Genomic DNA, 25496 nt, shown 5'->3' with positions numbered 1-25496 from the left:
TTCTGTAACATGGAGGAAGACCTCCAGGTCTTGGCCAACCAATTGTGCACGAAAACATTGCTATCAAATTTTCCTTTGGCTTGCTCCCATGCATGTAATTTTGATTCTGTGGTAGAGGTGTCAGGGAGGTATATCTATCATTCAGGGAAAGGATTGAGTCATCCTAGGGTACTAAGTCTTGCTTTGGGGCAGCCTGATAGGGGCAAAAAGCTCCTGCCCCTGCCCCCCACACTTCTTCCCCCACCCTAACCTTCACCAATACCCACCAACTCCACTAGCTCTAAAAGCATCAACTGATGACCACATCAATCCTTACGTTCAAGCTGCCAATGCCATCAGTACTTGCATTACTTTTCAGCTATTTAATGTTTACTCACAACCACTGTTAGGATTGATTAATGTGGCTGTTATTTACAAAAAAAAAAAAAAAAGCTGATAGTAAAACAATCTGCCTTTCTCACTCACATAAAATAGAAATGATTTTCATCATATTCTTGCCTCACCAGCAACTAATGATCATACTGGCTTGGGTGTATTTTTGTGGAGTGATGATGCTTTGGGCAACCTGTGGGTGGGGCAGCTGGGCTGGCAGACTTGGTACCCACTTGCTTATCACTGCCACTTGGATTACCAGCTTTGGGGATATTACTGTCTTATATATTCTGAATATAGTGGCAACACTTTTAAGGATTTTACTTACATTCAGAGTGGAAGTAAAATCTGCAAATATTTATGCCCATTTTAATGTGGTATAGATTTTTGTTTGTTGCCAAGTCTGAGACAATATCCTCAAAACTGATGCTGGGGATGGGATACTAAAAAGATAAATAAAACAAACTATCAGTTGTCAAATTTACGTTACTAGGGAATCCCTTTCCAATGCTAGACATTGCATAGAGTGAATGAAAAGAGGTGAGTGATGAAAGGTATGACCTGTTTTATTATCTCTATTATCTTTACTGTGGGCGATGATGCATGTTTCTCCTGCTGCCCGCACTAACTCCTGTCTTTTCTTTAGTGGCATTATTCAGGAAAGGAGTCCGCGCAGTCCAATTGGTAGGCCGAACAAGTAGGTAAAATCCTTGCGACCGTGGTGGTGATGGCCGTGTCAAATGCATGTTGCATGATTTTATTATATATGACTAATTTTACCCGTGATGTCTCATGTTCACAAGTTTCAGGGACTTCAGCTGTGATATTAATGTTTATTTTCAGTACAAGGAACTTAAATAAGACAAAATACATTAAACGTTCTTCAGAACAACCACTGACCTTCATCTTCCTTCACAAGTTGGTGCTTAATACAGTCTGAACTATTCAGGTGTAGCAAATTAAAAAGCTTTACACAATTTGACTTAAACTATAAAACAAAGCTGCTTAAATCCCTGAATCTGGTGATGTTACTACTGCATGGCTCACAATGAGAGTACAGCCAGACCTGCCCCACAGTTTACTTACTAAACCTATGCAAGTGATAAAGATTTTCATCAATATAAACTCCACACAGTATTCGTTACAATTGGCCATGATATTTAAAACAATGTAATCATCATATATGTGTGCTATATCACTGGTTGTGTTGCTTCCACTAAAGTTCGCTATCAGATAAACATTAGAAATATCAAACATTTACCATGTATAAATAACAACCGTTAAAACATAAAAATTATGACCTATGCTAAGTGTAAGCATTCTCGTGCCTCTTTCCTTCTACTAATCTTTCATCCTCTCTGTCTTCTGTGATCTTAAGGTGGAGAAGTTACCTATATACCAAGTAAGTCTACTCAGAGATGTAGCCTTTTAACCCTTTGATTCTGATAGGCAAGATGCTATGAAGGACTTGTAAAGCATCTGCATGAAAAGAATGATTCTGTACTTAGATGATAGCGAATTTTCGCTGTGCAGCATAGCAAAGCTGCAAGATTTCCCTGTGATGCAACTGTACAAAATATATTGAGGAATTCATGTCATAGTGATTGGAACACTTTAGTTTTGTTAGCCAAGTCGTTGCCCTGAACAAACATCCAACAATATAAACCGAGTATACAATAAAATATGGCAGATTGTGGATTTCATTACTGGAGTGCCAAAACTATGTTTCAAGAAAAAAGATAACATGGCTACTACATAGAAATCTGCGATTGCCGTTTCTAGCGTCCTTGTCTATATACTCAAGACAACCGTAGCAGCAGACCACACTGTAGTGGCTCAGGCAAGCAAGCCCAAGACAGTTTTGGCGGCTGGGGTGTACTTTGTAGTTCAGTGTAATGATTAAGTATGATCAATTAAAGATTTGCTGGTTATATTTTTCTTACTTTTGAAAGAATTAATATACATACTTTATATACAGAACAAGACTGAAAAATCTCCTAGTAATGTTTACAAGCCTTAACTGTTGTTTTTAGCTTTTGTATGTTGCTTTATTTGTACTGTCTCCAGTCAATGTTGCATCATATTGATCTCTTGTTGTTTTAGTTTTCTCAGGATTACTCTGGTGGCAGCTTTTTTTCACATAAAGCTTCTTACTGAAGTATTTCATCTAACATCTTTGATTAATATCATTTATGGTTCTGGATATGATTCAGAGATTTTTCTTCTATGTAATCCTTAAAACCTATTTCCTCTTAATATGTATAAGGATACAGTACAGCACTAAAATATTCTTTGATGTAACTTCTTATTGTTTTCCTGTAAATCATTCGGACATTCTGGCAACATTCCATGACAAAGTGACTTCACAAGAACATGCAGCCTTTAGTTTGCCAGTTTGCCCCAGCCGCCAAGCTGCATCCCTGGCATCATGCTATGGACATCCCCCTCCCACTTGTGTTTTGTCTTTTTATGTCATTGGCATTTGTAGGATGACATCAATTTTATTTGGTGGTATTTATGTTAGTCTTTCTTTATGTCTCTTTGCTTTCTCATTTATAGTTCTGTTCTAAACAATTTGTCTACATGAATGTTTTTATTTACTTATTTTTTGTTTTTTTATTTTCCATCTGGTGAATCAGTACTATAATTAGTACAATGAAATGTAAAATCTTTTATAAATAGTGTTTTTCAAGGGCGTAGATTTAGGAAATGCTCTTTTGTAGTAAAAAGAAAATGTATTGTTATAGGTATTTTTTCATAGTAGCAGTTTTTAATTGTAAAAAAATTTGTAGGTGAGTAGATAGTTCAAATATACAATAGTTAATTCATGATATTTATCAGTATGGAATTTTTGTGCATTAGGTGTTGTATTCTTATTTAGAATACTATACGTAATTATCCAATTTTAACTATTACTTTATATTTAATTTAGTGTCTGTAGTCCTGTTTATGATTTTATTTGATATTTTACACAGAAGATCCAGGAATTGAATGTTGTAAGCAAAGGGCCATACAGTTGAGCAGTGTTGATGTGTATGCATTTAATTAAATCTTTTGCTTAAGTTAACTATTCAAGATTATTCTAGAAAAGACAAAAGAATGCAGTGAAATTTCACCAAAGTGAACTTGTATTGTAATATATGCAACTTGTATGTCCTTTTATTGCTTTTGACTCCTGGATTTTTTCATATGTATAATCCAAAGTTTCCTTTCATCTATTAAACATCAGAATTTTCACTTCCTATGTCCATAAGACATAACAGTTGGTGAAATAATTTCTTCTCAGCTGAAATCCATGTTTTAATGCATTATAATAACATTTTGGTGTTCACAGTATTAATAATAAACAATGCCTTGTGGACAATCCATCATCTGCCCATCACCCTGCTCCCCGCCAAGCACACTACCCCATAAATTGGACCCTCAGTAAATTCCCTTTGGCATTCCTGATACATTTTTTTTTTTTTTTTTTTTTCGGATTTTTCGGCAGGCGATGTCCCTTTTTTCTTACTACTGTGTGGCTGTTAGTTACGCGTATTTTTCCGGTGTGTTTGTTTCAGATAAGTCAGATATTGAAACAGAACTCTACCAAGTTACTTACACCCCTCCCGAACTTCCAAAGCGTCTTCTTAACAACTCCAGAGGTACCATAGTTGCTTCTTTCACATTCTTTCACAATATCCCACTTTCTACCTTTTATCAGTTAAATCCATCCAAGTCTTCTGAGAGTATTAAAGTAGGTACAGTAATTAGTATTTGGCTATGTCCAGTGCCATATGTTTCCAAAAATCTAGTCTAAGTAAATAAGAATCTTGTAGCTTGACTGTTTTGTAATGTTATATTCAATAAGCGAGCTTTTGGCAACATTCCCTCAAGGTGCAGGGCTTAGACAGTCAAGTTCACTGTTTCAGTTGAACTATACTTAAATCTAAAATGCTTCTCGGGTCATTTCAGTATTGCACTTAAATTTGGATGCTAAAATGGAGTTACAATATACATCATGAAGAAATCTTATCCACTTAAGAATGAAAGAACACAAATATTGAATAAAGTACTTGTATTATTCAAATAGACTTTGCAAGCATTTCTTCATGACTTGACAAATATTGTGTGTGTGTGTGTGTGTGTGTGTGTGTGTGTGTGTGTGTGTGTGTGATAAAATCCAAGGGCAAAAGTTCATTTGTAATGTTTTTTATGGTACAGATAAATTACAGTTGCTAATATGGTGTGCTCATTATTTTAATATTTCAAAATCTATCCCATTTGATAAACATCAATCCATAGCCTCTGGTTTGTTACAAGTTCTTCAACTTCTGTTATACCAGTACAAGGGCCCTTGTAACGATTTACCTACTATATCCATTTATCTCTTTGTGTTCTTTAAATATAGATAAGCAATCTCAGTTTCAGATTGTCTATCAGTAAATTTACCTTTTTATTCATTTATTTATGGAGATAAAATCTGAGTAACTGAGTGACATTCACATATTCAACATATTCATGTCTGAGCACCTGTGTGACATCACTGTCCGTGGGATAAGAGTAGATAAGTGCATACACTTTATCTAATTTTTGTATATGAATTTAAGTTATAATGTATACCATTATTTATGCAGTTCCATAATGTCATGAATAATGGAATATAAGTTCCTAAAAGTATACAGTATGATGATACATTTTATGCATCACAGGTTGTCTCCACTTTAAGTTCAGACCACAAAGAATACAATAATTTGACTATAGGCATCCTGCTCCATGTAGTCTTTCTTTTCGAGCTTCAGTAATTCAATACAGTGTAATTTCAGTGTAACAAACATGACCCAGTTTTTATGTTTCTGAAAACCAGCAAGTCTGATCCACATCTTGATGCACCTCTAAATACTGTACCGACTGGGAATGTGGCCATTGTTTGTCTTGCAAGTCTACATAGTTTATAAATTAGTGTTACTTGGTAGTGGAAGTGGGCAGGTGATCAGTGGTTAAGTGGCAGGTTGTCCTGGTTATAATAGGTGCTTGATACATGCTCCCTTGGAAATTCATGACCACCTACACCAGCAAGCCCTTTTCTTGTTCTTCTGGCTGGTGAAGCCCTCCACTGGCCAGCTGCCTAACCGTACTTCCTTGTAGGGAGGTGCTAGGTCATGGTTACTGGTTGTTGAAATCGTAGTTTCATTATCTTTACAGATATCTTTGACGTTGTGTGTAAACTTGATTGTCAATGTGATGTTCTAAGAAGTTCTTATGGGCTCTTAATTAATAGCTGTTGGTTTGCATCAGAGAAGAGTATATTACCTATAAATGTATTATGCACTATGATCAATAATATTGATTAAGTATGCAGTTCAGAAGTAACTGTGCTAGTTGTTTTGTGTTTCTGATGAATATAAGGTATGGGGCAACAAGTTTAGCTTTGGCCAGACTGGAGCTGCTGGGGATGCAGCTGTCACTCCCCTACCCATATCCAATTGACTAGGGATTCATTGCAATCCTATTGGCCTGTTTCAGTGTCATTTATTACTAAATGGTGACATGTGACAGTTTTCAAGAGACTGGAAAGCATTATGGAATGTTAATACAATTTATGATTTATGTAAACCACAGTCAAGCCATAATTCCATCACAGAAGTGTTCTTGGTACTGGTGGAGTAGGGTTGTGCATAATGATGCTTTGTAGGAGGCTCCCCAGCAGACAGTCATTGGTGGTCATTCAGCAAGATTTATTGTGGGCTGTGAGGCGGCATTCACTGCCACTTGCCTCACCTAGTACATCGTAGCTACTCCACTCTGCAGTATCAGGTCTACCTCCTCACCGTCGTGAAGAATCACAGAATAATGCATCCTTGTGCTGCTCTAAAGAAAACTTTCATTCTTCATAAAGGAGTCGCATAATTTTATGAGTGAATTACACAAAAGACAGAATCATTGACTTTCCAATATATTTATGAAAAATTGCATTCTTATTTGAGGTAATGTGACTGAGGAGGAAAGATTGTATTGAAAGTATTTTTAAAATCCTAATGCCCCTCCCTCCCCACAGGCGACAAGATCCCGGTTCGAGATGGAAGTAAGTGTCAGATATAAGAAACTTACTCATTTTATGCAATTTACATGCATATTTTCAATGACTAAGCCATTCCTAATCATCTCCATCCCTCCTGCCCTTGAATGATTCCTCTTGCTCTCCCTTCTCCCCAGCATCTTTCAGCTTAACATTATTCATATTTCCTTATTTGTTTATATTATAATTAATTTCTATTTTGGATGAAACTGGTTACTATGTGATGTGATAATGTTAACCTGTGCTAGTCCCAACATTGTAGATGTTGTTGTTCATTGTCTGTTATGTGTACTGTATATATATATATATATATATATATATATATATATATATATATATATATATATATATATATATATATATATATATATATATATATATATATATATATATATAGTAATGTTTGTGCAATGTTCAGTATTAGTTACCTTTTCTGTGTTGCTACAGGCTTGTTTGTGGCATCCAGGCAATTGCCAGGCAGTGCATGCTAAGTCAAGAAAATCTTTCAAAATTTTGGATGGAACTTGTGCATGAATCCAAGATTCTCGAAACCAACATATATAGCAAAGTTATTTGTCAAAGCAATACCTCATCTCTTCTCTTCTCTTCTTCCTCCTTCTCTTATTTATTTCTTGTTTTCTTTCTCTTTTTCTTTATTATCTTCCCTTCCTCTTTCTCATCTCTTCTTCCTTCTCTTTTCCTCTTCATCTTCTTTGTCTTCTACTTCTTCATCTTCAACTTCTTATTTCAGTGAATATTGATTTGTGGAATTATGGAATGGTAGGAGTTTACTAAGTAATGTGCAAACCTTGTACCAAATTACTGCATTATAGTAGTCCTCATTGTAAATCTCAAGCAGTATTGTTTATGAAGATGCAAAATGACTGTACACTGCAACACTGCATGTATGTTTAGTCATGGCAACATATTAGTATAAATTGTTGATGCCTAATTCCAACAACATCTGCAAATATTCATACACTTTGTAATATACTAGGTAGACTTTACCATATTCAGTAAGATTACAGCTAATCATATAGCAATACTCTGTACAAGGTGGAAGGCTGCAGATAAGTATCCTGTTAAAAACACATTAACAATCAAGAACCTACAATGTATCATACCTTACAAACTGGTGTTTGTGTAACATACATCACAAACATTGCTCAAATGGATTTTTGTTTTCAGAAAACTTCAAATGTTTTGTTGTTTTTCAGATGTTTAGACAAGTATGTTATTTTGCTTAGGAAACATGATAGGTGTATATATATATATATATATATATATATATATATATATATATATATATATATATATATATATATATATATATATATATATATATATAAATACAAAGGAAATTAATTTGTTTACTAAGATGAGATAAAAATAAGTGGTGTTTTATTTTTATTAAAAAAATTTCTTGAACAGAGATATCTTCATGGCTATTTTCAATCAGCAGAACAGTTATCTGGTTTCCGTGGTGTAGATTATAGAATGTTTTACATTCTGGCATCTCAGCATGTCAAAGCATGCATCGCTAGCTTATGCATCAATATTTTCTAAAATGCAATATATGAATAACCAGCCACAAGCTCCAGCATGGTACTTGTGTTAGTTAAGCTTAACAAGCCCCACTCGCCCTTCTCTCCAATCCTGTCCTGCCTGTGTGTGTTGGGGTTTCATTGACCAGAATTTTTTTTTTTTTTTTTTCCCACTTCATGCTGACAAGCCTATGTCTCTCTCACTCCATTTTTTCAGACACACTCTCATTTTGGCACATGCTTATTTAGCTTCCTAACTACCAATAATAATGACTGTTGTCAAGGAAACATCCAACGGTGAAATACATTCTAAACCTAAATGTATATAACATTTTTAAAACAATCACAGACAGAAATGTTGACAAGAGTCATGTTTGCCACACGACACCAACCAATGTTTGACAGACTGATCATTACTGATATACTATAAATTATATTTGTGGTCTTATTCTATTCATATTTACCATATGTCTACTCTCAGATGTGAGGAGTTATCATACCTTCTTGAAAGACTTACTGATTTTTTTTTTGTGTACTACAGGTAAAACTAATGAACAAAATTAATGTTTTAAAAATGGAGTACATAAAACATACCTTTATTCTACAGTTGCAAACCAGAACAGCAGTGGACAACCTCTGGTCAATGCTGCCGCCAAGACACTAGCAGCAGCCAAGAAGAATGGAGGTCGGGCACCGGATGCCCTTACCTCCCCAAGCCAGGGCTACAACCGGTCAGTCCCTCAGCAGGACAGGTACTTATGGCTGCTTGTTGCTATTAAATTAAATTTAAATAAGTCTGGATCATTGACATAAACAGGCAGGCAGCTCCTATTCTCATGTTATGTAATTTTCATACACCTATTGAGTTTGGTTTATGTAATCTGTTGTAATATAACCAATACAGATATTCCTCAAATACCAGAGGAGATATACTAAATCTGATTTTTCATGTTGACAAGGAGCAGTCTGTCTATGCAGTGTAGGTATACAGGAAAATCAGTCAGTTCATTCACTTTTTTACAGATTTGTTTCACTAAATTGAGAGTGAGACCCAAAGTGCCCTACCAGTAACAAGGATTAGGATTTATAGATTTCTAATTATGATCAAGCACAACTATGTCCATTGTATATCAGTCAATATTTTAGTACTATTCAAGAAGGCAAAGTCAGTAGAGGTGTTCTTGTAATGAAGACATCTCTTGGTATATATATATATATATATATATATATATATATATATATATATATATATATATATATATATATATATATATATATATATATTTCAGTATTCAGTCACATCTCAGGTTACAAACTTCATTTATTCCAGAATGTAGCACGTATCGGGAAAAACTCATTTTGAAAAATTTTCCCTTTGAAAATTATGGAAATCCAAATAATCTGTTTCACACACGAAAAATATCAATCTAAAAATAAATTTTCTAACAAATAACAATGATAATGAATATAGTGTGGGAAAACAAAGCTTGGGTGGCATGAAGGCATGTGTGTGTGTGTCAGAGGAAGGAGAGAGAGAGAGAGAGAGAGAGAGAGAGAGAGAGAGAGAGAGAGAGAGAGAGAGAGAGAGAGAGAGAGAGAGAGAGAGATGGTTATGGAACTAGATGGAGGGGAAATAAGAAACACTGAGTGTGTGATTCATCATGCAGCAGTGGGAGCCACATGGATTAACTATACAGTGTAGTTCATAACTTGAGCAAATGCTCAAGTGCCACGGCAAATTTTTTGAGTATTTTGTGCTCATAAACTGAATTGTTCATAAGGCAAGATGCTTATATCTCGAGGCACCATTGTGTGTGTGTGTATTTACCTAGTTGTAGTTTTACAGGACCTGGGCTTTATGTTCGTGTGGCCTCGTTTCCATATCTACACTTATCCAATCTTACTTTAAAAGTATGCACACTCGTTGCAGACACTACTTCTTCATTTAAACTGTTCCACGTCTCAATACATCTTTGCGGGAAACTATATTTTTTAACATCTCTCAGACATCTTCCTTTTCTCAGCTTTTTACTATGCGATCTTGTGCTTCGGATGTCATATTCTTCTCGCAGGATCAGTTTCTCATTATCCACTTGGTCTATTCCATTGATCAATATATAAAGTTGTATCAGGTCTCCTCTCTCCTTCTTTGTTCCAGGGTTGGTAGATCCATAGCCTTTAGTCTCTCCTCATATGTCATCCCTTCAAATTCTGGAATCATTCTTGTAGCCATTTTTTGTAGTCTCTCCAATTTCTTTATGTGTTTCTTTTTATGAGGGGTCCACACTACTCCTGCATATTCCAATCTGGGTCTTATTATAGTACTTATCAATTTCTTCATCATTTCTTTGTCCATGTAGTGAAATGCTATTCCAATATTCCTTAGCAAATTATATGTTTCTCTAAAAATTCTATCAATATGGCTTACTGGTTGATTGTTTTCTTCCATCGTCACTCCTAAGTCCTTTTCCTTTTTAACTTTCTCCAGTTCTACTCCATCTCCCATCTTATAGATTCCCACAGGTCGTCTTTCACTCTTTCCCATTTCCATGACATGGCTTTTGTTCACATTGAATTCCATTTCCCACTTTTACTCCATTCCCAGATCTTATTTAGGTCTTCTTGCAGTATTTCACAATCCTCTTTTGCTTTATAACTCTGCACAGTTTCGTATCATCTGCAAACAGATTTATGTAGCTGTTCACTCCTTCTGGCATGTCGTTAATATAAATGAGGAAAAGTATTGGTGCCAATACTGACCCCTGTGGCACTCCGCTTTCTACTGCTCTCCACTTGGACTTCATATCTTTAACTACCGTCCTTATTTCTCTCCCCTCAAATAATTTTCTATCCATCTCAATGTGCTTCCTTTTAAGCCACCCTTCTCCTCTAACTTCCATAGTAATCTTGCATGTGGCACTTTGTCAAACGCCTTTTTAAATCCAAATAAATACAGTCAACCCATCCTCTCTCTCTTGTACTCTATCAACTATTCTAGAATAGAAACTCAATAAATTAGTTACACAAGACCGTCTTTTCTAAAACCAAATTGGCTATTTGATATTAATTTGTTGTCTTCAAGGAACTCGATCCATTGTTTCTTTATTATTCTTTCACACATCTTGCATATTACACTAGTTAGTGATACCGGTCTGTAATTTAAAGGTTCTTCCTTCCTTCCACTCTTATATATGGGAACCACCTCAGCTCTTTTCCATTCTACTGGTACTGTTCCATTTTCTATTGAGCATTTTATGATGTTGTATATAGGACTTGCTAGTTCTTCCCTACATTCTTTCAGTATTCTGCCTGAGACTTCATCTGGTCCCATTGCCTTCTCTTCATCCAGTTCCTTCATTAACTCTTTTATTTCAAGCTTGGTTACTTTAATCTCTTTCATATAGATTGTCTCTCTATTACCCTGTGGCCTTTCAAATTTGGATTCCTTAGTAAAGACCTCCTGGAATTTTTATTTAATAGTTCTGCCATACTTTTTGGGTCTTCCACCATCCCGTTCTCTCCTTTTAACCTTTCTATTGTTTCTTTTGCCTAATTTTTCCATTTATGAATCTATAGAACAATTTTGGTTGCTCCTTACATTTTTCGACAATGTCCTTTTCAAGTTCTTTTCCTCTTCCTTCCTCACCTTAACATATTCATTTCTTGCTGCCTTGAAGTTTTCCTTATTTGCTGGATTTCTATTTCTCCTCCACCTTTTCCATGCTCCATCTCTTTTCTCCTTTGCCCTAGCACACCTTGCATTAAACCAATCTTTCTTTCCTTCTTCTTTAGGTCTATATTTTGGGACATATTCCTGACTCCTGTTTTGTATATTTCCAAAAATAAGTTATATTTCTCTTGCATTGTCTCTGAGTTTTCCATCTCCTCCCAGTTTACGTTTTAAAATAGTTCTTGAGATTCTCAATATCAGCCTTTCTGTAATTTAATCGGTCTCCTTTGTATGAATCGTCTCTATCTTCCTTTCCTCTTCTATATCTATTTCTAATATTACATGGTCACTCTTTCCCAATGGGCACTTATATCTTATATCATCATTCATTTGTATACCCCTTGTAAAAACTAGGTCCAATCTCGCTCGCTCGTTTCCTCTGAATCTTGTGCATTCCTTTACTCTCTGGTCCATCATATTGTCTATCATTAGGTTCAAGAATCTTTCTCCCAGGCTTCTTCCCCATACCACTTTCATAATTTTCCCAGTCCACTTCTTTACAGTTGAAATCTCCTACTAATATCACTTTTCTCCTTTCTTTAACAATTCTCATTAGACTCTTTATTGTGTTATCTATCATGTCTTTATATTCTTGATTGGTCCATGAATTTGTTTTTGGTGGCACATATGTTACAATGATTGTTAACTCTTTTTTATTAATATGCATCTTAACATACAATACTTCTGCTTTTCCTTCCCCACATTCTACTTGGTTTATCACTATCTCCTTCCTTAACATAATCATGACTCCTCCTCTTCCTTTACCCACTCTGTCTCTTCTCCATACATTATACCTATTATCCAAGTCTATTTTAATTGCCTTATTTAGTTTTGTATTCACCTAGTTGTATTCACCTAGTTGTAATTTTACAGGGCCTGGGTATCATACTCGTGTGGCCTCGTCTCCATATCTACACACATCCAACTTTCCTTTAAAACTATGCACACACCTCGCTGACACCACTTCCTCACTCAAACCATTCCACACCTCCACACATCTTTGTGGGAAACTATATTTCTTCACATCCTTCAAGCATATTCCCTTGGCTATCTTTTTACTATGCGATCTCGTAGTTCTATTTAAGTTTTCCTCTCTCAACATCATTTGCTCATTATCCACTTCATCCAGTCCGTTCAACAGTTTATAAACCTGTATTAAATCTCCATATTCTCTTCTTTGTTCCAAGGTAAGCAAATTCATTTCTTTTAATCTCTCCTCATAGGTCATTTCTGCCAATTCCGGAACCATTTTTGTTGCCATTCTCTGCAATCTCTCCAACTTCCTTATATGCTTCTTTTTATAAGGGGACCAAACCACTCCAGCATATTCCAATCTTGGTCTAATTACCGTACTAATTAATTTCTTCATCATATCTTTATCCATATAATGGAAGGCTAATCCAATATTTCTTATCAAATTATACATTTCTCCAAACATCTTATCAATATGAGCCTCAAACTGCCCATGGTCTTGTATTATCACTCCCAAATCCTTTTCCCTTTCCACCTTTTTCAACACTACTTCTTCACCCATCTTATATGACCCTCTTGGCCGTCTTCCACTCTTCCCCATCTCCATCACATGACTTTTGCTCAGATTAAATTCCATTTCCCACCTCTTGCTCCACTCCCAAATCTTATCCAGATGTGTGTGTGTGTGTGTGTAATTCACTGTTTGATCTGCTGCAGTCTCTGACGAGACAGCCAGACGTTACCCTACGGAACGAGCTCAGAGCTCATTATTTCCGATCTTGGGATAGGTCTGAGACCAGGCACACACCACACACCAGGACAACAAGGTCACAACTCCTCGATTTACATCCCGTACCTACTCACTGTTAGGTGAACAGGGGCTACACGTGAAAGGAGACACACCCAAATATCTCCACCCGGCCGGGGAATCGAACCCGGTCATCTGGCTTGTGAAGCCAGCGCCTAACCACTGAGCTACCGGGCCGTGTGTGTGTGTGTGTGTGTGTGTGTGTGTGTGTGTGTGTGTGTGTGTGTATATATATATATATATATATATATATATATATATATATATATATATATATATATATATATATATATATATATATATATATATATATATATATATATATTATATATACCCTGTGCTTTGGAAAATATCCCAGCCACATCTGAAGTTGATTTTGAAAAATACTGCAACGCTCTTCCATCGACATAATAAAGGAAATAAAAAGAGACAAAGCAAAGATCTTGAGAACACCGTCATCTGTATTGTACAGTGCGACAATGTTCCATTATGTAAAGGTCTCATTTCTCTCCATCGACTTTTAGGGGGACATCAGTCAGGTGTATGGGAATATAGCTTGACTGATATGATTTTACTAGTTGTTTACTAAATGCAATATAATAATCCTAGACATTATGCAATAACAAACTAACAAAAGTAACTGAGATCTGATCCCTAACATTAATAACAATGTAATGGTACAGAACCTCATATCACATTGCATCACAAAAAATTAAATATAAATTTAAACTGCCACATAAGCTGTGTCCTGGTGAAAAGAAGTATTAAATGACTGCCAGAGTTTGTTTGTGGGTATTGAGCTGTAAAGGTACTTAATTGCTGGTAATTTGATTGAATTAGTTTTATTCAGGATTATGTAAGACTAAGATCAGTTGATGTAAGCCATTACTATGAGTAGTACTTTTAATAATAATAGTAAATTGCTATTGTGTAATACAAGCACACAAGAATGTCTTATTTATTTAATGGCATTATTAAAAGAATAAAAAGATTGCATAAACCATACACATAGTGGTAGGTTAGTGGTTCACTATATGGTGATCCCTATAGATAAATGGAAGTTTAAACTCATGTCAGTGTCCTTGCTTATGGCAGTATTGAACCATTCATTTAATTTTGTGCAGCATTGGTAAAGATTTAGCACAATGTATATAGGTTGTTTGTACCATTCTTCTGCTTCAGTAGTGGATAAGTGACAGCACTGGAATGTTAACTAATATGCTTCTACAATTTTCAGTTGTTATTTATCTCATCAAGAACATTTATTCCCTGATGAAATATTTACATTTTCTGGTGAATGAGACCTTATAAACTTTAGACCCAGTAAACTTTAGACTCAGAATTCTTAATTAAAAAAAGATAAGATTTATATATATGTATTGATTTCATCAATGTTTTAGATTAATTTAAAAATCAATTATGCTGAAAATGAAGAGGCTCTTAATTTTTTTAAATGATTTTGAAAATGATACACATGAGCCATTTACTACATAGAGTTAGATGACAACTACTACAAGTTACTTTCTTGCAATTTCATCTTTGATAATGTAATCTCAAACCTTAAATGTTTCATCATGTTCTTAATGACTCCTATTAATTGTTTGTTTGTGATGTTCGAGATTTCACTATCACAGTAAATATGTTTGCACTTCCTCACCTTGTCATGTTATCACTAACCTTATCCAGAGGAGTCTCACTGCTAATATTCACTCTTCACTCTGTGTTGTGAGTCACATTCCTGGGTCCCTCACACGCTCCTCACAGGCTGGTTGCTCACGCTGTCTTCTTGTTACTTGCAGGGTGACAGAGGACAACACGTACAGCTATCACCTCAGCTACGAGGTCAAGAAACTCATGTACGCACCCTCCCCTCACGTTTCCATGTAGCGCGCCCTCCGTTGTAGCTTGATTTGTGTCCCACAAGTGTCACTAGGTTTGAGGCACTCCTGTAGTGTGGAGTTTAACACCACAATCCTGGAATCACAAAATAAAACATGTCACGTTTGTATAAAAATGTGGTGTTTAGAGTTCCACATTATGGTGAAAAGTTTTATTCCTCTGCAGCCATAAAAATGGCACTTTGCCTAACTATCACAATGCTGTGCAGTTGCACATAAATATCCCTGATACTTTTAGCAATATAGGTAGCAGCAGATGAGCAGGAATAGAATTATGATTATTTTACCTCACTATTTGGCAAAGTGTATAGCAGATCTCTTGCCCCTACATGTACTTTTCAAAACACACGAATGATTGAATAGGTTCCGAACCCTTTGCACCAGACTTTGTCCAGTTGTCTCACTCTGTTCACACTTCACACACCCCTGCATGACCATGCAAGATTCACTCTCACCACTTCTGCACTTCTTTACTACTTAGATTGTAAATACATACTACTAAGTTTGCTACTTATCATTATGTTAGTCATTTTCAGATATGCTTGCATCATTACAGTTTTTATTCTCTTTTTCTTTCTCTCCAAGAAATACAGAAATTATTTGAGTTGCATTTATGTTGTTGCACAATATATCTTATTGATAAGTACCTCAAAGTGTGGTTTCATTTTGTTCAGTCATGATATAATATATGACTATTTAAAAATATGTTGAAGATTTTAACAAAATTTTTACATAAAAGAATTTACTTTTCATGAATTTCTTAATTCTTTACCAAAGATGAACTTCACCACATGGTTGAGGAACTTATGGCCAGTTAGTCTGTGGATAATTAATTTCTCTCTCTCTCTCTCTCTCTCTCTCTCTCTCTCTCTCTCTCTCTCTCTCTCTCTCTCTCTCTCTCTCTCTCTCTCTCTCTCTCTCTCTCTCTCTCTCTCTCTCTCTCTCTCTCTCTCTCTCTCTCTCTCTCTCAAATTCAGTAGAGGTTTGGGTGTATTGCTGTATTTGACATCAACATCTGCACGATGAAGTATGTTTATGTTTATGATTTATATATATATATATATATATATATATATATATATATATATATATATATATATATATATATATATATATATATATATATATATATATATATATTAAATAACAGAATGAGGTGGCACACAAGAAAGTGAAAAAATTTAAATAATAATATATACACAAAAAACACTGTAACTAAAATGTGAATGTAAAGGCTCCTGCTTTTTCAGAAATACAAGATGTCATCCTCACATTCTCATTCCTTATTGGTCACATCATCTTTCCTGGAGAATACTCTAAAATGCATTCTAGATGATTCTTATAAATGAAAAAAAGAGGAGCCTTTACATGGAAGTGTGTGAGATTGGGTGTGTGAGTGAAGCTAGTTGCGTTTCTAGCTATCAAAGAAATATTCTTAAGAATGAGGACTATATTCAGCTCAGATGCTTTGGTTTGTTGACATGATTACTAATTTCTGACAACTTCGGTACCCCAATCTGTTTTTATGCTGAATGACTGTTTAGCAACTGTATTAAAAATTCAAGGAAAAAACTAAGTACAGTAAAGTAACAAAATTGAAACTCTTTTTCCTTCAATTTTAGAAGCATTACAACATATGACATGGGCAAATGTCACTATAACTTAATTCTTCAAATATCATTGATCTGAATACTGTATGACAACTGTCTCAAATAGTTTCCTGATGTTCATCCAAAGCAGCAATTTTACAGTGTCCTCCCTCTTCAATTTGTCACCATAGGTTATTCAAAATATTGACTACAAGATATCAATAGAATATATGGCTTCTTTCCAAAAAGTAGAAATAAGAGCAGTCAAGTCACCATGGACAATGCATAAAGCATTGTCCATCTTCATCTTCCAAAAATAGAATTTAAACAATCCAGTCATTATGGACTGAATAGAAAGCAACACATTGTTTTGGATGTTATACTGTAGTTTGAGCCTTTATAGCAACACTCAAGCCTCAGGAATACTTGTATGTGATGCCATTAGTATTAGGATTTTGTTCTGCCCTCAGGCCCACCAGTCGCAGCAGTGGTGGTGGAAATGGTGGTACTGGCAATGGTTTGACTGTTGGAATAGCTGATGATCAAGCCAAGGATTTTGACTTTGAGAAGACCGAGATGAAATACGACTCCACAGGGATGTTCCACTGGTGTCCGGCAAGATCGTTGGAAGACTGCATATTGGTAAGCTGCTTGGTGTGCACTGAATAGCAGGCAAAGCATCCTACCACAGTATGAAATAACACACATTTGTTGTACCTGATGAATACATGTGTAAATTCATACAGGTTTGTTGATAAATTGTAGAACTCACTTTTTTTTTCTATTGCAGGACCGTAACCAAGCGGCCATGACAGTGCTAAATGGCCATGTGGTAGTCTGCCTTTTTGCAGACCCTGACTCACCACTGATTGGTCTTAGAAACTTAGTTATGCCCCTTCGAGCCTCCAATTTCCACTACCATGAGCTCAAACATGTGGTCATTGTTGGTTCTGTAGACTATATCAGGAGAGAATGGAAGATGCTTCAGAACCTACCAAAAATATCAGTTCTGAATGTAAATATAACTTGCATGCTTATATAAATGAAAAGTTTTTATCATGATATATTGTGGACAATTCTAACTAATCTCAAATGAATACAAAACCTTTAATTCCGTGCCTAATATTCCTCCATCAGGGATCACCACTTAGCCGAGCAGATTTAAGAGCAGTGAATGTCAATCTATGTGATATGTGTGTCATCTTGAGTGCAAAGGTCCCTAGTAACGATGATCCAACATTAGCGGATAAGGAAGCCATCCTTGCTTCACTCAACATCAAGGCCATGACCTTTGATGACACCATTGGCGTGCTTAATCAGAGTAAGCTCATTTTGCTTGCTGGAATTATGATAATTTGTTGACTAAAGGTCAATTGATGTAAGAAAATCCATATTTTTTGGGAAAATTTTTAAAAATAATACACTTTGTCCAATTATTATTTTAACTGCACTATAGGATGAAGTATTAAACAAGAAAGAATTGTCTAACACCCATTCCTTGTGCACCAGACCCCAGTACTGGAGGAGACACGCTGAGTCCCTTGGGCTCCCCCATAGTGTTGCAGCGTCGGGGTTCGGTCTATGGTGCCAACGTTCCAATGATTACAGAACTTATAAATGACAGTAATGTTCAGTTTCTTGATCAAGATGATGACGATGATCCTGACACTGAACTTTATTTAACACAACCATTTGCATGTGGCACAGCTTTTGCAGTCTCTGTCCTCGACTCTCTTATGTCTACAGTAAGTGCACCTGTAGTACATACATCTCATAGTACTTTTTTTCATTATTTACCCTAACACTATGAAAATCATATATAGAAATAGCAGGTAACATGGAAATAACAGGTTGCTACTGATATTGATAATAACATCCACCTTTTTTCCTGTAACAGACATACTTCAACCAAAATGCTCTCACCTTAATCCGGTCCCTAATCACTGGTGGTGCCACCCCCGAGCTGGAGCTGATCTTGGCCGAGGGTGCTGGGCTCAGGGGAGGTTACAGGTGGGCTCATGATTCTGTAAGGATGAAGAGGACTATGATAGAAATGTTTACTTAAAATTGCTTCTAGTGTTTGATGGTCTTTGCAATTAATAAAATTTTCTATTCATATTTTTGTAAATGTGTACTTTGAATATTTTACATCTGTGTGCCAAGCTAGTAAGAATCAGATCATACCTCTACTTTCCTCTTAATCTTACTTTCAAATTTTTCAGCAACTCAGCAGTTATTGCAAAGTTATCGGCAAATTTACAATTCTTCATTTTATAAGTAATTTCCTGATAACTTTTCATCATTGGATGTTGGCCTTGGTGTGGTGCTGCTGCTCCAGGCTGTCCATGTAATGAGGGAAATCAGGAATGAAATGGAAAATGTGATCATTTATTATATCTTGATTATGATTACATTACAGTGCAGTTTGTGTCAGTATGTATACTGTGTGTGTGTGTGTGTGTGTGTGTGTGTGTGTGTGTGTGTGTGTGTGTGTGTGTGTGTGTGTGTGTGTGTGTGTGTGTTCAATTTGGTCGATTTGTAAAACATATTCACAATTAGGGTAGTAGATCATTGTTATAGTGATTTAAAGTATTACAGCTTCTTATAAGATTGTATTTATATATTTTATTTATTATCAGCAATGATTCAATGAAATTTTAAATACAAGGGTGGACTTTTCAGTTTAAAATTACGAGTACCTCAAAGCAGTTAAATGCTGCGTAATTACTAAAATTTTACTTCCAGCACTCCTGAAACTTTGGCTAATCGGGATCGCTGTCAAGTGGGCCAAATCTCCCTGTACGACGGTCCACTAGGTCAGTTTGGTGAAGGTGGCAAGTATGGAGACCTCTTCTGTGCAGCTCTACGGAACTATGGCATGCTTTGTATCGGTCTGTACAGGTAAGTAGGCACCACCTCTGTCCTTTCCTTTCCCTTCCCACCCGCACCTCACACACTTGGTATCTCCGGCTATTCCATACAACAGTATCACCCACTGCTACTCATGAGTGTCTCACAAGTAAAAAAGGAGTTGAGGCTTGGTCCAAATTAATGACTTGTATAAATTAATTATTGTCTGCGAATAAATGGAAATAATTCAATTTGACAATCATGATATTGGACTACGGCATTATGTATTCCATTTCCACCTTTTATCACAAGTTTCCCTCCCTTTCCTATCTCCTGTCTCCCATGTATTTATATATCAGCTTTGTGCACTTTATACCCTTCAATGGTATTCAATATTCAGTAAGAGCGGACCTCTAAATAAGAAAGCCTTTTGCATCATCAATAGATAATGGTTTGTAAAAGTAAGCTATTGTAATGTTTCACAAAGTGTGTATGCACCTGGCTTGTTAAAATCCTGATATAACTTATTCAGGCCTGCAAAAGTAGGCTTTGTAAAGTATGTAAACCTGCTTTTAAACACACGGCTTATGAGACATTTCTGCACTTCTTGTACAGTAGCATGGCCATTGGGCAAGCTTGTAAATTGTTTCGAGGATCGGAACTCTTGTTTTATGAGATATCATTTTCGCTATGCTCGTGAGATATGAAATTGATTTACAGAACACTCCGTATGGTTCCTCAATCTGCCGTTGGTTTGGACTGCAGATTCCGCGACACATCAAGTTCGTGTGACGCGTCGTCCAAGCGGTATGTGATAACCAACCCACCAGATGACTTCACGTTGCTGCCCACCGACCAGGTGTTTGTCCTCATGCAGTTCGACCCTGGCCTGGAGTACAAGCCTAACCGAGGAGACATGTCCAAAGAAGACAACTCCTGACTCCTCCTCTGTAGCGCCCTCACTGACGGACCCTACTCCTACATCTAAAAGAGTCCAGCGCTGCACCAACACCACACCAACACCACAACACACCACCCGCTCATCAGCTGCTGCTGCCAGCCGCCCAGTGCCCATGAAGCACAACAGCGTATGGCAGCTGCCCCGTGCTGTGTTTCAGCCGTCCTCCCCCACTACATTTTCCCTCACTCAAATCTCCTCTTGGTACATATTCACATCCCTTGTAGTCACCTCAGCCTCCTATAGTGGATTTTTGGTCTGTTGTGTTCCAGATGGTCCCAGCACAAGAAGAGGTGTCATCCACCTCACTACACAAGCAGTGGCCCATGTGTGCTTCATCACTCATTAGTTCATGTGTGTTCATACTGTTTTGTGTACATTCATTTCATCCATAGGAATGAAATAATGACAATTCCTCATGTGGTCTCTTAACATCTCTGAAATGTAAATACAGTATTGATGCTTGAATGAGTATCCAGTGTGTTATTCTCAACTTTTGTGTGGGATCGCGGACTTTTGACATAGGGAAGTTCACAGTTGTAATAGGATGTTCCAACTATGCAAAGTTGCTACCTTGACTCACTCGCTAGTGTCCCAGGTGGTTTGGGTGTAGCTCCATTGTCAACCCTGAGTTTAGTTACCCATTGTAAGTCAGCCTGCACATGCCCGGCTCACAGACACATCGGCCCAGCAGCCGTACAAGTCACACCTGCAGCAAGTGCTCTCGTATTCAGGGTCCTTCAAACTCTCCTAGACACATGGCAGAGACCAGCCAGAATAACAGGCTCAGTTTCAGAGGTGTCCAAACTGTCCTTCCTGAAAGTTTATCACTGTATTCCTGGTCATCTGATGTGAAAGGTCTAGGTCTGTTTGAGAGTGGGGATGCTACATTAGAAGAAAATGTAAGATTTTATTGATGTATTTTCTTTTGTATTCTGTGCATAACTTAGGTAGTTTTGACTATATTGACTGATTTTGTAACTATAAATTTAACTATCCTCTATTTAGGTTCTTACTATGTATAGATTTCTTTTTATTATTAGGGATATGGTGTACTACATATATTTTGTTTATCTATTAATAATAACTCTTCTTCCTCAGTTTAAAATGGCCTTCCAAAATTCTTGCACAGAGGACAAATAATTTTCACAAGCACTGTATAGCCAGGGATAGTTGTTCAGTATGATGTAGGCTCAGAAATGTATTTATCTGCAAATTGTTTAGAGAAGAGTTTGAAAAATGTTACATGTTATAGTTTTTTACTTAGTTGTGTATTATTGACAAAGTTTATCATATAAAACATTGCTGTGAATAAGACTGCAAGTTTCAAGTTGTCAAAAGATGTAAGGAAATGCATTTCACAAATCAAAATTTGTATTGGTGCCATGTCCATGGAGCACCAGGACACTGGACTCCAAAGGTCCAGTGTGGTCACTTGTGACCTGTACTGCCACTCTCATCTTGAAGTATCAGTTGAGGTGGACAGTCATAATGTTCGTACTGCTTCTTTCATCACTTTTTTCATTTACTGTTTCATTAGCTCATCCTAATACAAACTGCTCTCGGTCACAAGGGGACATATTCAGTGGAGTCCCATGGGTGGATGCTATATCATGTTGTCTTTGTGTTGACTTCTTTGTCCACTAATGCTCCAGGGTGTGAGAATTTATCTTGGGGTCTAGTCCACTGTGGTCCACTAGTAGGTGGCCATCTGAAGTGTGGTGGCTGTGTTTACTGGTGGCCCACCTCAGCCTGGGCTTGGGGGTTGTGCTCCCATTATGCTGAGTCATATTGACCCCTGTGATCATATCCTAGTTTGTATGGTATGCCATTCCATAATTCTGATGTTAATAATATCCTGTTTTGATCCACAGTGTGCAATGATATATTGTCCTTGTTCCTACTTACAGTAACTCTAGGAACTTGGCTCATAATGACCCTTTTTGTCAGTGGTAAAGATCACAAGATCAATGCTTGAGTGTCAATATTCACCAGAGTGTTCTTCATATCTACTCATGCATATTCTCTCAACTCCTATGAAGATGTGTGCTGCACTGAATCATCTGTGAAATATGGACGGTTGCTAAGCTGAAGTTGGAGGCTTATCCTCCTCACCTGCTGCTGGGGAGAAATTAGCGCATGAGCTATTCAGGACTCACAAAGCGCATCTCTCTGGCTGCACTGTGTTGTTATTGCCTTACAAATGCCAAGAGCTTAATGAGTTTTTATTTCTCTTCAATCATGACTTCTCTTTTCTTATATGAAAGGCCAGTAGAAGGTGCATGGGTTTGTCAGCCAACTGGTGAGAAAATATGAAATGGTGATAAAAAAAAAAAAATGCAATTTAATACTTATTGGCTGAAGAAATAAAATATCTCTGAAATTAATGCTTCACTTAAACGGTGCTTAAATTGAAACAAGTAAGAAGTGACTTGGAACACATGATAACTCAGAAATCAGATGTAATATCAGTGAGACAAGACTTCTAGGCCACTGCTGTCCCCTGGTCACCAGCCAACTGACTGCACTTCACCCTAGCATCCTGCCTGCCTCACACCTTCCAGGCCATATGGGGGCAGGGTCAGAGAGTGGTGGAGGGATGTCTTTCTCTCAAGTGAGCATTGCCCAAGAGCCCAGCCTTGTTTATCAAGATTATGAAAATTAGTCCCCTTCTTGAAAAGACCCTGACTCTGTCCCCTTTCAGACCACCAGTGGTCATGCAGTAAATGCCTAGAATGAACTATGCTGAAAACATGATATACATGAAATGTGATATGTACTATAGTTCCAGGTGTCATGTACTGCATGATAATTGTGCTTCTTTTTGAAATGTTTATGAAATCACTGTACACTATTTATCCTTGCATTTTCCTCAGATTATGAAATGTGTTTTGTATTGAGTGATGTCTGTTTGTTTCTTATATGCTCTGGCTTCTATTACCTAATAGTGAATATATGATCTTTGGAAACTAAATCCAGAGTTAAGACTAGCTTTTTGTTATGAAGGGTTTTTAATCATGAGGGGAAATATATAAGTTGTCTTTAATTGCATAACTAGCATAATATTCTAGAAATATGTGATTAAGAATTTGGCAATTCTCTTTTCGAAGATTAATCTCACTCTGAATGTGTGCATTCTGAATCAAGTCATAATTCAACAGTTACCTCTGACTTGGGCTCTGGTGTGTCTTAAGCTCAGTCTTCACCCACCATCTGTGTGCTCTCTCACCCACCCTGTTGTTGGGCCATTGTTAGGAAACCTGCCTTATGTTGTTTATGTTGCAAAGATATAAGGCAAATTAAATTTTTGAAAAACTTATCTAAACTGGCTAAAATATTGACTATTGCTAGGCATAATATTTATGTCTGGTATGTTTTTGTTTTATGTCAAAAATGTTTTTAAAGACAAGAGGCATAATTATTATTTTAAGCCTTTCTGATTGTAAGTTTGTATTTTTAATTGTTATATTATTTAACTGACATTGGAGTAAGATATGGTCTACATGAAATTATGGCTAATACTTAAAAGGAAACTATTGAAAGTGAATAATTCGGAATCTATTTATGAATTACAGCCAGTACTAGAAAAACTGGCACATCAGCTTTGTGGAAAAGTGTGAGATTAGGACAGAATGCTCACCAAGCAAACATCAGCAGTGTGCAGTTACACCAACACACATTAATCACTAATACTGGTGTGTATGAATGAAAGTCTCCTGATATTAAGAATTATAGCCTTATTGTGAGTGTGCCTGTTGCCTCAGGTGACCATTGCAGACTCATGGACTGGACAAGGTTAAAATTGTCAGCATAATATCAAAATGCATTCAATGAAGAAAATATCTGACAATTTAAACACCACTTACTTAAGATTGGTGTCATTATCCTTATGGACTGCATTTTTGTATTTTTACAAAATGAATTGCCAGTTTTAACCTGGCCTGTGTTTGTTGTTTGCCAGTCGCTGGTGTCCTAGAACTGTCTGCCTGACCCTGCCACACCAAGTACCCAAGTTTACAGTCGATCATTAGAATACATTTTATACTGATAACTTAATTTGGGTATGACTTGTCTGTTCTCATGTCATTACCAAAAGCAAAGAAACTCAATGCTTAATGTGCTATTACCTGATCTAAAGACATCAAATAATTCAATAACATATGCAACATTCTTTGTACGTACAAGCTTCTTTCAATGCAAAATTAGTTATCAAGCCTAAAATTTTACTAGTCAAAACATTTTAATTCAATATGATACTCAATGAATTATGATGAAAACCGTAGCAATTTAGAAGCATTCAAATGATAGGCAGTGGATGGGACATCAGATATAGGAAATATTGTGTTAATGTTTGTTTAACAATAAGGATTACACTACTGGTTCAGAACTTTTAATTTGGATAATTGAACAGCAATAGAATAAATGCACCTCTGTTGTTTTGGCTTTCACTCCATCCATGGAATTGTTGTGGATGTGTTGCAGTGGCTGATGCATGCTGGGACTGAGAGGTATGTAATATAACTTTTGGTTTTCTTATACTGTTGATGGGAAAAGAAACTAGATAACTTAATCAAAAGGTTTTTACTGTGTACATTAAAGCCTTTTTCCTATCATTGGATGTTAACAGGAGGCAGAAGATAAAACTCTGTTAAAGCATATGGAGTATTGTAATGCAAGTTAACATCTACTCATCAACACCACAAGTGTAGTTCACTGA

At 36.4% G+C, this 25496-nt stretch overlaps 1 protein-coding gene across 1 annotated transcript in view; it reads left to right on the top strand.

Moving 5' to 3' along the window:
- Positions 1-25214, top strand: part of LOC123519683 (calcium-activated potassium channel slowpoke-like) — a 253402-nt gene extending 228188 nt beyond the window's left edge. The window contains 12 exon segments of the mRNA XM_045281184.1: positions 1751-1774; positions 3933-4016; positions 6410-6436; positions 8582-8726; positions 15284-15340; positions 17442-17613; positions 17762-17986; positions 18109-18292; positions 18481-18716; positions 18869-18981; positions 19717-19872; positions 20542-25214. Of these exon segments, the coding sequence (XP_045137119.1) occupies positions 1751-1774; positions 3933-4016; positions 6410-6436; positions 8582-8726; positions 15284-15340; positions 17442-17613; positions 17762-17986; positions 18109-18292; positions 18481-18716; positions 18869-18981; positions 19717-19872; positions 20542-20761 (1643 nt within the window). The 3' untranslated portion in view covers positions 20762-25214.
- The last annotated feature ends 282 nt before the right edge of the window (positions 25215-25496 follow it).

Source organism: Portunus trituberculatus, chromosome 45, assembly GCF_017591435.1.
Source record: "Portunus trituberculatus isolate SZX2019 chromosome 45, ASM1759143v1, whole genome shotgun sequence".
Lineage (NCBI taxonomy): Eukaryota > Metazoa > Arthropoda > Malacostraca > Decapoda > Portunidae > Portunus > Portunus trituberculatus.
Note: the sequence above shows the minus strand (reverse complement) of the source record. Positions and strands in the feature narration are given on the sequence as shown.